Source organism: Bidens hawaiensis, unplaced genomic scaffold (assembly GCF_021521415.1).
Source record: "Bidens hawaiensis isolate Kalapana, Puna unplaced genomic scaffold, B.hawaiensis_p1.1 tig00001721_1, whole genome shotgun sequence".
NCBI lineage: Eukaryota > Viridiplantae > Streptophyta > Magnoliopsida > Asterales > Asteraceae > Bidens > Bidens hawaiensis.
Window position 1 is genome coordinate 2,209,084 of NW_027491098.1, and position 12,411 is coordinate 2,221,494.

Genomic DNA, 12,411 nt, shown 5'->3' on the forward strand with positions numbered 1-12,411 from the left:
TGAGTGTAAGTTCATTGATTTTGTTGTTTTATTGTTTCCATTCACAACATTAAATAGGTACACAAATTTACATATATGGCTGATTATGCGTGTTAAGATTTCTATTCAATTAAGCCCGCTTATATACATTGAGGCTAAAGTTCAAGAAAATTGAAGATACCAAGCTTTGAAAGACATTGAAAAATCACTGTGACAAATCGTGATTTTCTATATGAATATTTGAGGGAAGGCCGAAATGCTGGAGCTAGATCCTTGAAGTTATCGCATTATTGAGCTACAAAAGATATTGTGTGTAACATTCTAGGCAAATCCCACATTGGCCGTGGACAAGAGAGATACTTGGTTCATAAGTAAATGTCACACCTCTTAAATCACCAACGTGTTTTGGAATTAACGATAGTGGATGAGAGGAGAGCTCCACAGTTAAGCGTGCTCATGTGAGAGTAGTAACATGATAATGACCTCCTGAAAAGTCTCCACTGGGAAATTCAACCATTTCCCCAGCTTGAATCTCGTTCAAGCCATAAACACGTGCAATCCCATCTCCAACTGAGACCACTCGACCAATCTCATCCACTTGAAAATTCGTGAAAAAGTTGCTAATTCTACTTTAGTTCAGCAGCTCTCGAAAAAAAATTCATGATTCTATTTATTTTGGATATAAGGGGGAATACCGCTTTCAATTTCAAAGAGCTCTATTTTCGCTAAGCTCTTTGTGGGCAAAGCATAAAAGAACTTTGTTATCATATCATAGTTTTATTATCATTGTTGTAAGTAACTAGAAATTTAACCCGCGCGCGTTGCGGCGCGTCAATAAGTGAAAACATTCGTGTATGTACTTAAGTTTTATTTACATGAATTAAGAATGTTGGTTACATCATTTCCAAAATTCGTCATTTACTCAGGAACGTGTTCCACGTAATATATGTGTTTGTAGCGTGACATATCTCCTTACTCCTCACCCCACCCTGTATTAGAAAAAATAAAAACAAGCTATATTAGAAAAGAGTATATAAAATATAATTGTTTTACTAAATTGCACTATACTCGCACCGTACAAAAGCTTACCATTTTTTACCCTTAACACGACCAACTGGCCATTCCATTTTTGTTGCCAATAAACAGGTCACAACAAACAACTGCATCATCCATACCTTGGTCACCAAACAAAATGAGATGTAACGACTCATCTTACTTAAGTAATCGAACATATTTTCCCAAATTGAAATGAAATGAAAGACAAATTGTATCGCTCTCTTAATGTCTCAAACAAAAAGCTAATCCAAATTTTCCATCTTTACGCATGTGTTTGGCCTATAAGTCCATAACCCAAACTGATCTTGAATAGCATATGCACAAAATACACTATTTTTATAATACTTTATAGTCAGAAACACATCCCATGACATTTTTTAGAATAAATAGTGAAGTGGTAAGGGCGAGCAAAATGGGTGAGTGGTGAAAACGGGTTAAGTTATATAAAAAAATAAGAAATAGTAATAGAGTTCTAAGGTATACCATTTGCAGCACATCCAAAGTGATCGCACACTGCTTGTTCTCAATAGAAGCAAGAAGAGCAATGCTCTCGAATTCCATTTTCTACCCGTCTAAACCCAAACTAAAATGAGAATCTACAAAAGTAAAAAAAATAAATACATGAAATGAGTAAATTATTACAATAAAACAGAAGCTAATTAAAGGAGACATAGGGTTAGTATAGTTTCTAAACCAACAGACAACTTATACCAATATGTGAGAATTAAAAAAAATTAAAAAATATGACATAAATGCCCAAACAAATTTCACCTGCTACAATGCAATGCACTGAAACTTTACACTTAGATCTCTATGTGCAGAATATGTTATCTGAAGATCACCTAACACCCAAATAAAAAAGTTCTATTCATGAAGAATTCTGTAGCATTAGAAAATCAATCTTGAAGAAAAAAAAGTATTATACCTGAAATACCAATTCTTGCTCAAGAAATGACCATTGCTTTCTTGAACCCCTCTGAATTAATCCTAGTATTCGGACCCGTAGGTAGCATAAAAGCGTCATGGACCTAATATTTGCTTGGGTAAAAGTTGAAAGTTTAGTTGTCGCCTTTTCAACAGCTTCAGCAAATTCCTAATAGAATCCATAACTAAAGAAAGTAATAGTTCACTAATTCTATGTAACCTGATATACAACACCATGTCCCAAATCATTATTCTTTTTTTCTTTTAGGTCTACAATGAAAAACAATCAGCCCTAAAGTTAAACACCAAAAGTATCTATTAACATCACTTTGTTCATTAATAGACATCTAAAAACATGAATTTTAGAGAATTTATTAATAATCAACAATCATATGTACCACAAAACACTAAAAATATTACCACACAAAACAATAAAGCTATCATTTCGATCATAATCAGTAGAAGTAAAAGCAATCAATTATAATGATAACAACAATATTACCGGAGCGTGTAAGAGTCTGATCGTCCTTGAAAATGCTTATTTTATAAGTCAATCGCTTATCGCAGTTCTGTTCAAAAAGAAGACTTGAGCAACTGAATCGAGGACTCAAGCCTCGCTTAAAAGGAAAATGTCGTGTTGTTTGAGCATCATCTGTTCTTCCATAAACTCATGATAATTACAATTCATCATTTATCAAACAAAACATCGAGGGTTTCCCTTTTATGTATCCACCAAACAAACAAAGACCAAAGTTCAACGAAGATGAATAATAATCAAAAAAGCATGAAATATGTTACCTCAAACGCATCAAAATAATCCAAAAACAGAATCCAAGACTTTATTTCAATATCAGAGCAAAAGTAAACAGAGGTCCAACAAACTTGCCGACATAAAATTTAATATTGGAGAAGTTAGACGTTTAAGTAAACAAAATAGAGGGAAGATCGAACAAAAAATAAAAACAAAATTGAAGTACCTGTGGTCGATTTAGGGTTTTTATTTAGGTCACAAACACAAACAATAGTTTTGTTTTCAATGGTGTTCATTCGTTGAATATGGCTATATGAGATATTATATTTCATATTGTCTATTTTTTACTAGCTGATTCTATTTCAGTTTTGTTTTGTTTCCAGGTTTGGTTAGGTACGCTTCTAACGTTTGTTGCGTCTACTTCGCAGCTGTGTATGCGTTGAGCCAAACTTTGATCATGGCAAATGCGTATGGTTACTAGAGTGTGTTTTTATGTCATGTGATACTTTTAGTTTGCATGGCCAGTTGTCTGTTGTTTTTGGAGCTTCATTTGTGTGTCGTTTTATTTTATACTAATGATGTGCGTCACCATGTAACAGCCTTCGATCGTTGTTGGTGCTGCTGTTGTCGTATTCTGTTGGTTCCTTTACAAGGGGTCGGCAAATTGGTCATCTAAGGTATGTCCTATGTACTTTCACTTATTACCTGCGTTGCGTGCATTGCCATACTAGTGTAGTGGCAGTTTTTCTTTTGCTTTCTTCATAATGAACTTTATTTCACAAACAAAAACAAACAAGTTTATTGAATAGGTTAACACTAAGGGTGTGTTTGGGATTGCTTATTTATGTGAAAAAGGACTTTTTGTTTAAAGGACTTATTAACTTATGAATATTTTAAAAGAAGTTTTTAAAAAAATGTTTGGATTAACTTATGCGTTGGGGAAAACCAAAATGACTTAAAAAGACACTCTTTTTTAAGTGAGTGTAATGAGTTTTGAGGGTTAAAGGGGTGTAATAGGTAACTCAAACCCATTAAGTTAAGAAGTTACAAATTACAAACTTTTCAAAACCCCTTTATTTTGTCTTCTCAATAAGTTAAAATCCATAAGGCTATGGTTTACCAAACACCTTATTAACTTTTCAAAAAGTTAAGTTATAAGTTGTTGAAAATAAGGAATCCCAAACACCCCTAAACCCTGCCGTATCGTGGACAATTGGGTTACTCTAAACTCCGGGTTCACATACTCTAACGCTAATCCTTAAAAGGCCTATATTTCTAAATTCTATCAAGTATCATATTGTTCCTATTTTAATTTCCTTTGTTGCACCACATCGTCATAAAATTTAGAAATAGATGCAACAATTCATGTTTTTTTAATCTTTCGGAGTTTATAGACTCTTCTTATTAGCTAATTCCCAATGGCATTCATCAATTGTAGTAGGTTTGAATATATACCCATCTGAGTAAATGCTTAGAATGCTTCTGATTTCCCTTTTATCATAAAAATATCAACGTCAAGGTTTCTTTTTAATATTATCCTTACAACTTTTGATTTATTGGTTAGGGTTTCATTTTGCGAATTGGATCATCAACACTTTTTCATCTACATCAACAACCTGATCGACATCCTCAACAGTAAGTTTTCTTTTACAGATTCTTTTTTAAAGTATCACTCCAATAATCCCAATTACTTATTTTAAATTTAGAAATAGACCCATCTGAGTATATGTTTAGAATGCTTATCACTGAAAGTGGCTTCTTTTGTTAATTCCTGGTTTATTTTGGCTGAACAAAATATAATTAAATTCTTTAACGGGTGACGATGAGCAGGAAGTAGGAATTGCATTTGTCTTGCCCACCTTCTTGATTTTGCTAGTCCTCAAAATGCTTTTTGGTTTTTATAAGTCTGCAAATTTGATGTCTTCTAAATCTCGGAATGTTTAGAAAATTGGGTTTATGATAAGGTAAAAAGAACCAGTTCATTCCGAAGGAGGGAAAGCCAAATCAAAATGAAAGACTAAGAAGAAAATCTAGGTCAAACTTTTTACAGCCCATCATCATCATCATCATACTCAGTATATCCCACCAATAGCAAAGCTATGGTAGGGTCTGAGGAGGGTAAGATGTAGACAGGGTCTGAGGAGGGTAAGATGTAGACAGCCTTACCTCTACCCCATAAGGATAGAGAGGCTGCTTCCGGTGAGACCCCCGCCTCGATAGTAGTTTTGCATCAAGCCTTGGACATAAGGCACATAACACTCAACCATCGAGACACCGCCAATTGGTGCATGTACCCTTGTCTTTCGGCTATCAGCGCCACCACATGATGCATGATTAACCTTCCGCCACTTTTAACTTTATTTTCACGAGATAAGTAAAATAACGTCAAAATTAGTGCAATTTCACTTTTGCCCACCCGAGGGTTCACACATATATACATTATATGAGCGCACCGCAAGCAGGGCGTAAACTTTTTACAGCCCAAGAAGCATAATTTGTCATAATTGATTTTAGGGCTTTCTTATTAAACTATGATTATACACTTCTATAATCCCAATTGGTTGTAGAGCTTAAGGGAACAGAAACCACCCAAATCAAATTGTCTAGCGCTTTCAAGATTGTATTCTGAGTGTCGAAATTTGTACTGCTTTTGGAGCTCAAATCAAATTGCAGCGTTCTTTTTTTTTTGTTTCTTGTAAATTTATAAATTCTGAACTCCTACTCGCACTAAAATGACCATTATATAAAACGACCCATTATCCAACCTGGTCTGACCCATCCATTTTACACACAATAGCCTAAAAAATTATTTTCAATTTTGATAACTAACCAAAAAGTTAGGGGATTTTCAATGCTTTGAAGTTTAAACTAACAATAACGGACAAAATGTATACTGTGTCAAAGTAAAATTAGTGAAAAGTAAAACCATTATTATCTAGACCCGTTAGCTTTCTGAGCAATAATAGTGCAGCATTTCAACAAATGTTGTTGCTTAAGATTCACCTCCATAACCGAATTCGTTGTGAAATACGTGAACGTTTTCTTGCTTTCTTTTTGGGTTTTCTTCACAATTAACAAGGTAGTTACAAAAAAATTGTGTTGTGGAATCCTCTTAACCTAATATGCTTCCACCTGTTTGATGAAAGATGGATTTCGTTTTAAAGTATGAGTACAACTCTAAATATATGAGATGCTCTTTGATAATTTCATATTTTATGTTCAGAACTCACAGATGTATATGCTCTGTAATAATTTAATATTTGTACATTTGGTTCAAGGAAACAATGGTCATGACAGTTAGCTGCATAGGTATATGTCTAATTTGTTTGTTTGTTTGGTGTATGTGATTAGTTAAATCATATAGTTTTAGCTGTCATCCAAGACCTAGTTTTCATAGAATTTGATTGTGCAGGTTATTGATTATTTGGTTTTTTTTCATAGTAATGATTATATTTTCTACAAACAGCATGTATGTGCAGAATCACATATATTTTATGAATACACATTACCATCACAAAATTATGAAATTATTGGGCAAAGAAAATGTTTCATCAGTTAACCAACATAACCTTTTGGGTCTTGTCTATCACTTTAATAAAACCAGTTAAAGATATCGGATTTTTCACAAACTCCAATTCCATCTTCTATTAGAAACTGATTAACTTTGTGATTCTTGTTAACTGGTTTTCAGTTAGATCAACCAGAAAATCTGTCCTTAACAACACAAACCAAGTATGACACCGGTTTCATCAAAGCAATACACAGGTAAATTTATCCATGCATATTCTCCAAACCATTATTATTATTATTATTATCATCATCATCATCTCCATTCATTGATCTATCTTTCTTATTTTAATTTTGACTTTTAAACTTAATCACAGATGATGTCAGCCTGCTAATGGTATTAATTGACACAAACCCGTTATTCTGGAGCTCAACAGCTGCCCCTTTATCGTTCTCCAACTTCCTATCTCAAGTAAACCGTAGAAAATTTTTATTTCACATTCACTATCTATCAAATATTTAAAGTGCTGTTAAATATTTAAAGGTTAATTGTAGGTCATTTCATTCTTAAATTCAATTCTTCTTCTAAACCAACTCAATCAAGTTATGGTGATAGCCACTGGCTTAAACTCGTGTGCTTACATATACGATTCTTCATCGGGCCCCACAAACCACAGAGTCGAGACCCTGTTGCAGAAACTGGAGGAGTTTGTGGTTAAAGATGAAGAGCTTAGTAATGGCAATAATGATAATGATGCATTTGATGGGATCGGGTCTTCCTTGCTTTCTGGATCTTATTCAGTGGCACTCTGTTGTATCCTTTCATCTATTTACATTTATATATTTTATATGTATGGTTTACTGTGATTAGATTGTTTATAATAACAATAATATTATCAGACATACAAAGAGTATTTCGTTCCGGGTCACTTCATCCACAACCTTGGGTAATCGTTGTGCATTTACAAAATCTAAATTGTTGCCATCTCATATTCAATTTTCCTTTGTATTTTATTTAATTTTCATGAGTGATTGCAGATTTTGTGTATGCATGGATCACAAGATGGACCGGGACAATATGTTGCTATCATGAATTCAATTTTTTCTGCCCAGAGATCAATGGTATATAACTATATATTGTATTTATATATTTTGTTAGTGATATTATATTATTTAAATGACACTTGTGAACCTGTGTATATATATTAAAAGGTACCTATAGATTCTTGTGTTATCGGGTCACATCATTCAGCATTTTTACAACAGGTACCACATACATTCATATCGTTGACTTGTTGTTAGTGTATATTATTGTTTATAATATGTGTATTTGCAGGCTTCTTATATAACCGGAGGTGTGTATCTGAAGCCACAACAGCTTGATGGATTGTTTCAGTATCTAACGGTATGACTCATTTCAACCTAAGCCCGTTTTGGTCATAGCAAGTTTTCACCGGAACCAAGTTGATACTTTTTTCTAAAATGACTTGTTTCAACCTGATCCCGTGCTGGGCAGAACAAATTTTGACCCAAACCAAGTTGATTCTTTCCTTTCAACACGTTTTGGTCAGAACTAGTTTGGACCCGAGACCGTTAAACAAGTTTTGACCTGAACCAAGTTGATATGTTTTCAAACTGACCTGTTTCAACCCTGAGCCCATTTTTTGGCCAGAACAAAGTTTGACTTGAACTAAGTTGATACTTTTTCAAAACGACCGGTGTTCACCCGAGCGCGTTTCGATCAGCAACAAGTTTTGACACATCAAGTTTTGGCCCGAACCAAGTTGATACTTTTTCTAAAACAACCCGTTTCTATCCGAGCCCATTTTGGTCAGAACACGTTTTGACCTGAATCAAGTTGATACTTTTTCAAAATGATCTGTTTCAGCACAAGCCCATTTTGGTTCGAACAAGTTTCGACCTGAACCAAGTTGATACTTTTTCAAATTGTGTTTCAACCCGAGCCCATTTTGGTCAGGACAAGCTATGATTGAACCAAATTGGTACTTTTCATTAGTTTTCAAAATGACCCGTTTCAACCCAAGCCCATTTTGGCCAGAACAAGTTTTGACCATGAACGAAGTTGATACTTATCCAAAACGACCCGTTTCAACCCGAGCAGCTTTTGGTTAGAACACATTTTGAATTGATTCAAGTTGGTGCTTTTTCAAGTGACCCGTTTGAACCCGAGCCCATCTTGGTCAGAACAAGTTTTGCACAGAACCAAGTTGTTACTTCTTCTAAAATTACCCTTTACAACCGAAACCTATTTTGTTGAGAACAATTTTTGACCCGAACCAACTTGATACTTTTTGCAAACAATCTGTTTTTCTTTTCATGCAGACAGTATTTGCAACAGATTTACATTCACGCAGCTTCTTGCAACTGCCTAAGCCCGTAGGTGTTGATTTCCGTGCTTCGTAAGTGGCTTTTCATATATTATCTACAACATCAATATTTTGAGCTCGTGTTTGAACATATATAATTATATGACAGGTGTTTTTGTCACAAAAACACAATCGACATGGGATACATTTGCTCTGTTTGTCTGTCTATTTTCTGCAAGCATCACAAGAAATGTTCAACTTGTGGGTGAGTTTTTGCATATTTATTCTCATCCATATTAATATTAGTTTGCGGTTGATGTATGCATGTTTATTATTGGCTTGTGTGTATTGGGATGCAGGTCGGTTTTTGGTCAACCCCAAACAAGCGTCTCGACATTGAATCAGAAGAGAAAAGGCACCGATTATTGAGCCAAATCGGGAACAGCATTTTATGATTTAGTTTGATGCTGCAGATTTGTGTAACAGTTTTGCAGTTAATAACTGTAACTTTGGATTTTCAACCGTTAAGTTAATTGATTGCAAGTTATTTGTAATTTTACTATTACATCTTTTTTGTGTTTCAAGAGTCAATTACATTCTTTCTTTTGGTCCTTATAAAAGTTCAGGGACTAAACTGTTATTATCATAAAGTTACAGGGCTAAACTGGCATTATCTTAAAATTTGAAGGGCTAGTATGTCAAAAATAAAAATCAGGGGCTAAACAGTCTTTATCTAAAGTTTAGGGGCTTAACTGTCCATTTTAGAAGTTCAGGGTTAAAATGTCAGTAACAAAAAGTTCAGGGAGAAACTGTATGAATTTTAAACACCTTACTTCCTAATCTATTGCACACTAAAATTCCAAAGTATCATTAATATATCTTGAGTGATTGTATCCATTGAATGTTAACCTAGTATATAAGAGAGCAAGAAAATTTATATAGAAATATACACTAACATTGTTTTCTTGATTGTTTTCTTGAGTTTTTTATTTAAGAAATTAAAAAAATAAATAAGAAATTTTTTCTTTTTGTATTCTTGAGTTTTTTTCTTTTAAAGAAAAGAAAGAGAATCGAAAGAAAAGTTGACCCTCTTTTCCTTCAAAACTTTCTAGTCAAATATGGCATGATTGTGAATTAAAAGTTTATAGCCTATTACAATATTACTAATTTATTCTATCTCAATTCTTTTTTTCTTGTTACTATGAGGACATAATTGTAAAGTTACAATTTTTTCTCTATCTTTTCCTTCCGATCTAACTCAAAAATGTAATTAACACTTTCTTTTTCTTTTCTTTTATTTTAACTCGAGAATTCATTGTAAGTATATAATTTTTTTTCCTTTTTTCTCCTATTTTATCTTATCATTTCTTTTCCTTGTATTTTAAACCTAAGAATACAGTGTAAAGAGTAAAGACATGTAAATTAATGAATCAACATAATAAAAGGGAGATTGAAGTGGTGATCACTTTTCATTATCCATTAAGTGAGATGTTGAATAGTAGTTGATTACTATTTATTTAGTTTAGTGAGAAGTTGAAGAGTAGTGATCACTACCCGATTAATAAGATGATTTGCAAAAAACGATCATTACATTGTATAGTGAGAAGCACGATAGTGAATATGTCGATTGTTAAACTCTTAAGAATTATCTAACATATAAATATACACATTTGTCTAAGCCTAAGTGTCACAACTTTCTTTTTTATAAAAAACTGTCCAAAGTTTGGGAGAAAAGTTTGGCATATCCTCTCGTCAGATAGCGGTATTAGAATGTCTTTAGGCTCCTCATGTTCAAGACTTTTTGACTGTCACCTCCATCGAAGGGTTAGGCCAGCACATGTCAGCAGTGGAGTACCGAGCGATTCTTAAATATCGTTTAATGATCCTCATGTTCCCAGTTGATGAGCCCTGCCCGGTCTGTCTTAAGGCTTGTTTAGATAATTTTGGTGAACACGCGGTTCATTGCAAAGAACTCCCGGGGTTTAAATATATACATGATTTGGTCAGGGATGTCCTTTGTGATGTGTTAAAACGGGCGGGAATCTCGGCAAGAAAAGAGGCTCCTGTGAATTTCTTGTCGGATCCGCGTGAAGGAAGGTCTACTCTCCGACCAGCGGACATTCTTGTGTTTGGATGGGCGGAGGGGGGGATGCTTGTGTGGACCTTACGGGGGTGTCCCTTCTTGTCGGGCTTAGGGACACCGGGTTGTTGCTAGGCAGGTCGTGCTAAAGGCAGAAGCAGGAAAAATTGCTAAGCACGAGAAGACGTGTGTGGAGAATCAACACGCCTTCATTCCTTTTGCTTTTGATACATTTGGGTCTCTTGCCCCCGATGCTGCCACATTTCTAAAACGAGTTCAGCGGGTCGTGCACAGTAACTCAACGACGCCGAAGAATGATAAGTTTGTTTTCAGTAGGATCGGTTTTGCCATTCAAAAAGGGGTGGCGGCGCAGCTTGTGCCCGCTTACATGCTTGTTTATTATAATTGGATCCTTTTATTTGAATTATAAATAGACCATACCTTAAAAAAATTCAAAAAAATAAAATAAAAATTGGACCATAACTTTTTTACCTTTACCATATTTAGTGTAAAGTATGAAGTTACGTTTCTTTTGTCTTAAACGGTTAAACCTATAAGTACCATAGATCACGTTAGTTTAGGGCTGCAAATGAACCGAACGATAAACTAACAGTTCGTGAACCGTTTGACGGAAAGTTTGTTTACATTCATTTATTTGATAAATGAACGAACAAAACACAAGAAATTTTGTCCATTCAGTTAAATGAACGAATATGAACATAGGTTGTGTTCGTTAATATGTCTTCGTGAATGTTCGATGATGTGTTCATTTATGTTCGTTTGTTTATGCAAGTTAGCTAAAAGATTTTGTTATATTAAGAGCATTCCCACCCCGTTCCTCACCCCCATCTATATTATTACATTACAAAACACTATATTTCTCTCGCATGTTCAATTAAATTACATTTTTATACATTTATCATTACAGTTTTCTCTCTACTATACTCATAACAAATTCAAAAAATATTAAAAAAATAAATATGGACAACCAAAGTTTCTTTAAATCTACAAAAAATAACTACATTTTCTAACCAAAGAAAGAAAATGAAAGGAGAGGGAAGGATAAGAAAGAAAAGGAAATGAATTTTTTTTTAATTAGGGGGGTGTTTGGCCTAGCTTTTATTTTTAAACTTATGCTTATATATAAAATTAGCTTATAGCTTTTTTTTCTATTATTTGATAAGCCTTTTTTAAGTGTTTGGATTAGCTTATATTCTATAAGTTAATTATGTGTCTTAATAAGTTGTTAAATCCAACATTTTTTAATTTGTTAGAGTAATGATTACCAATCCACCACCATTTAAGGACAAATGAGTAATTTACACCTTTAAACAAATAAGCTTTTATCAAATAAGCTAAAAAACCATCTTCAAATAAGCTTCATAAAATGAGCTTATATAAGCTAATAAGCATAAGCTTAAAAAGCTAAGCCAAACACCAAGTTAAGCTTATTTTATTAAAAAAAGCTAAAAAAAGTTATAAGCTTGGTTAAAAAAGCTAGGCCAAACACCCCCTAGGTGTATTCTTGAGTTTGAAGAAATTAGAGGAAACGAAAAGGATAACATTTTTATCCTTAGTAATGAGCGTATTTTTGAGAGGATAATTTATTGGGAAAAAATATCAATTTAATCTCTCATAACTCCTCATACTTCTTTCCTTTCCATCTTAAAAAAAAAACTCAAGAACACCCATTTTTTAACTATCCTTGCTTTTCCTTTCCTTTTCATTCTTTACAAAAAAACTCAATAACAGGCACTAGGGATGGGTTAGGAATGCTCGAACATGAT

The 12,411-nt window shown here is 33.8% G+C and overlaps 1 protein-coding gene across 1 annotated transcript; it reads left to right on the forward strand.

The window, feature by feature from the left end:
* The first annotated feature begins 4,276 nt into the window (after positions 1 to 4,276).
* On the forward strand, positions 4,277 to 9,043 carry LOC143596095 (general transcription and DNA repair factor IIH subunit TFB4-like). Its single transcript, XM_077074958.1, has 11 exons — positions 4,277 to 4,345; positions 6,402 to 6,475; positions 6,595 to 6,689; positions 6,773 to 7,031; positions 7,118 to 7,164; positions 7,256 to 7,339; positions 7,430 to 7,483; positions 7,554 to 7,622; positions 8,561 to 8,637; positions 8,714 to 8,809; positions 8,904 to 9,043. Exons 2-11 carry the CDS (start codon positions 6,445 to 6,447, stop codon positions 8,971 to 8,973), a joined length of 882 nt encoding a protein of 293 aa, XP_076931073.1. The 5' UTR covers positions 4,277 to 4,345; positions 6,402 to 6,444; the 3' UTR covers positions 8,974 to 9,043.
* The last annotated feature ends 3,368 nt before the right edge of the window (positions 9,044 to 12,411 follow it).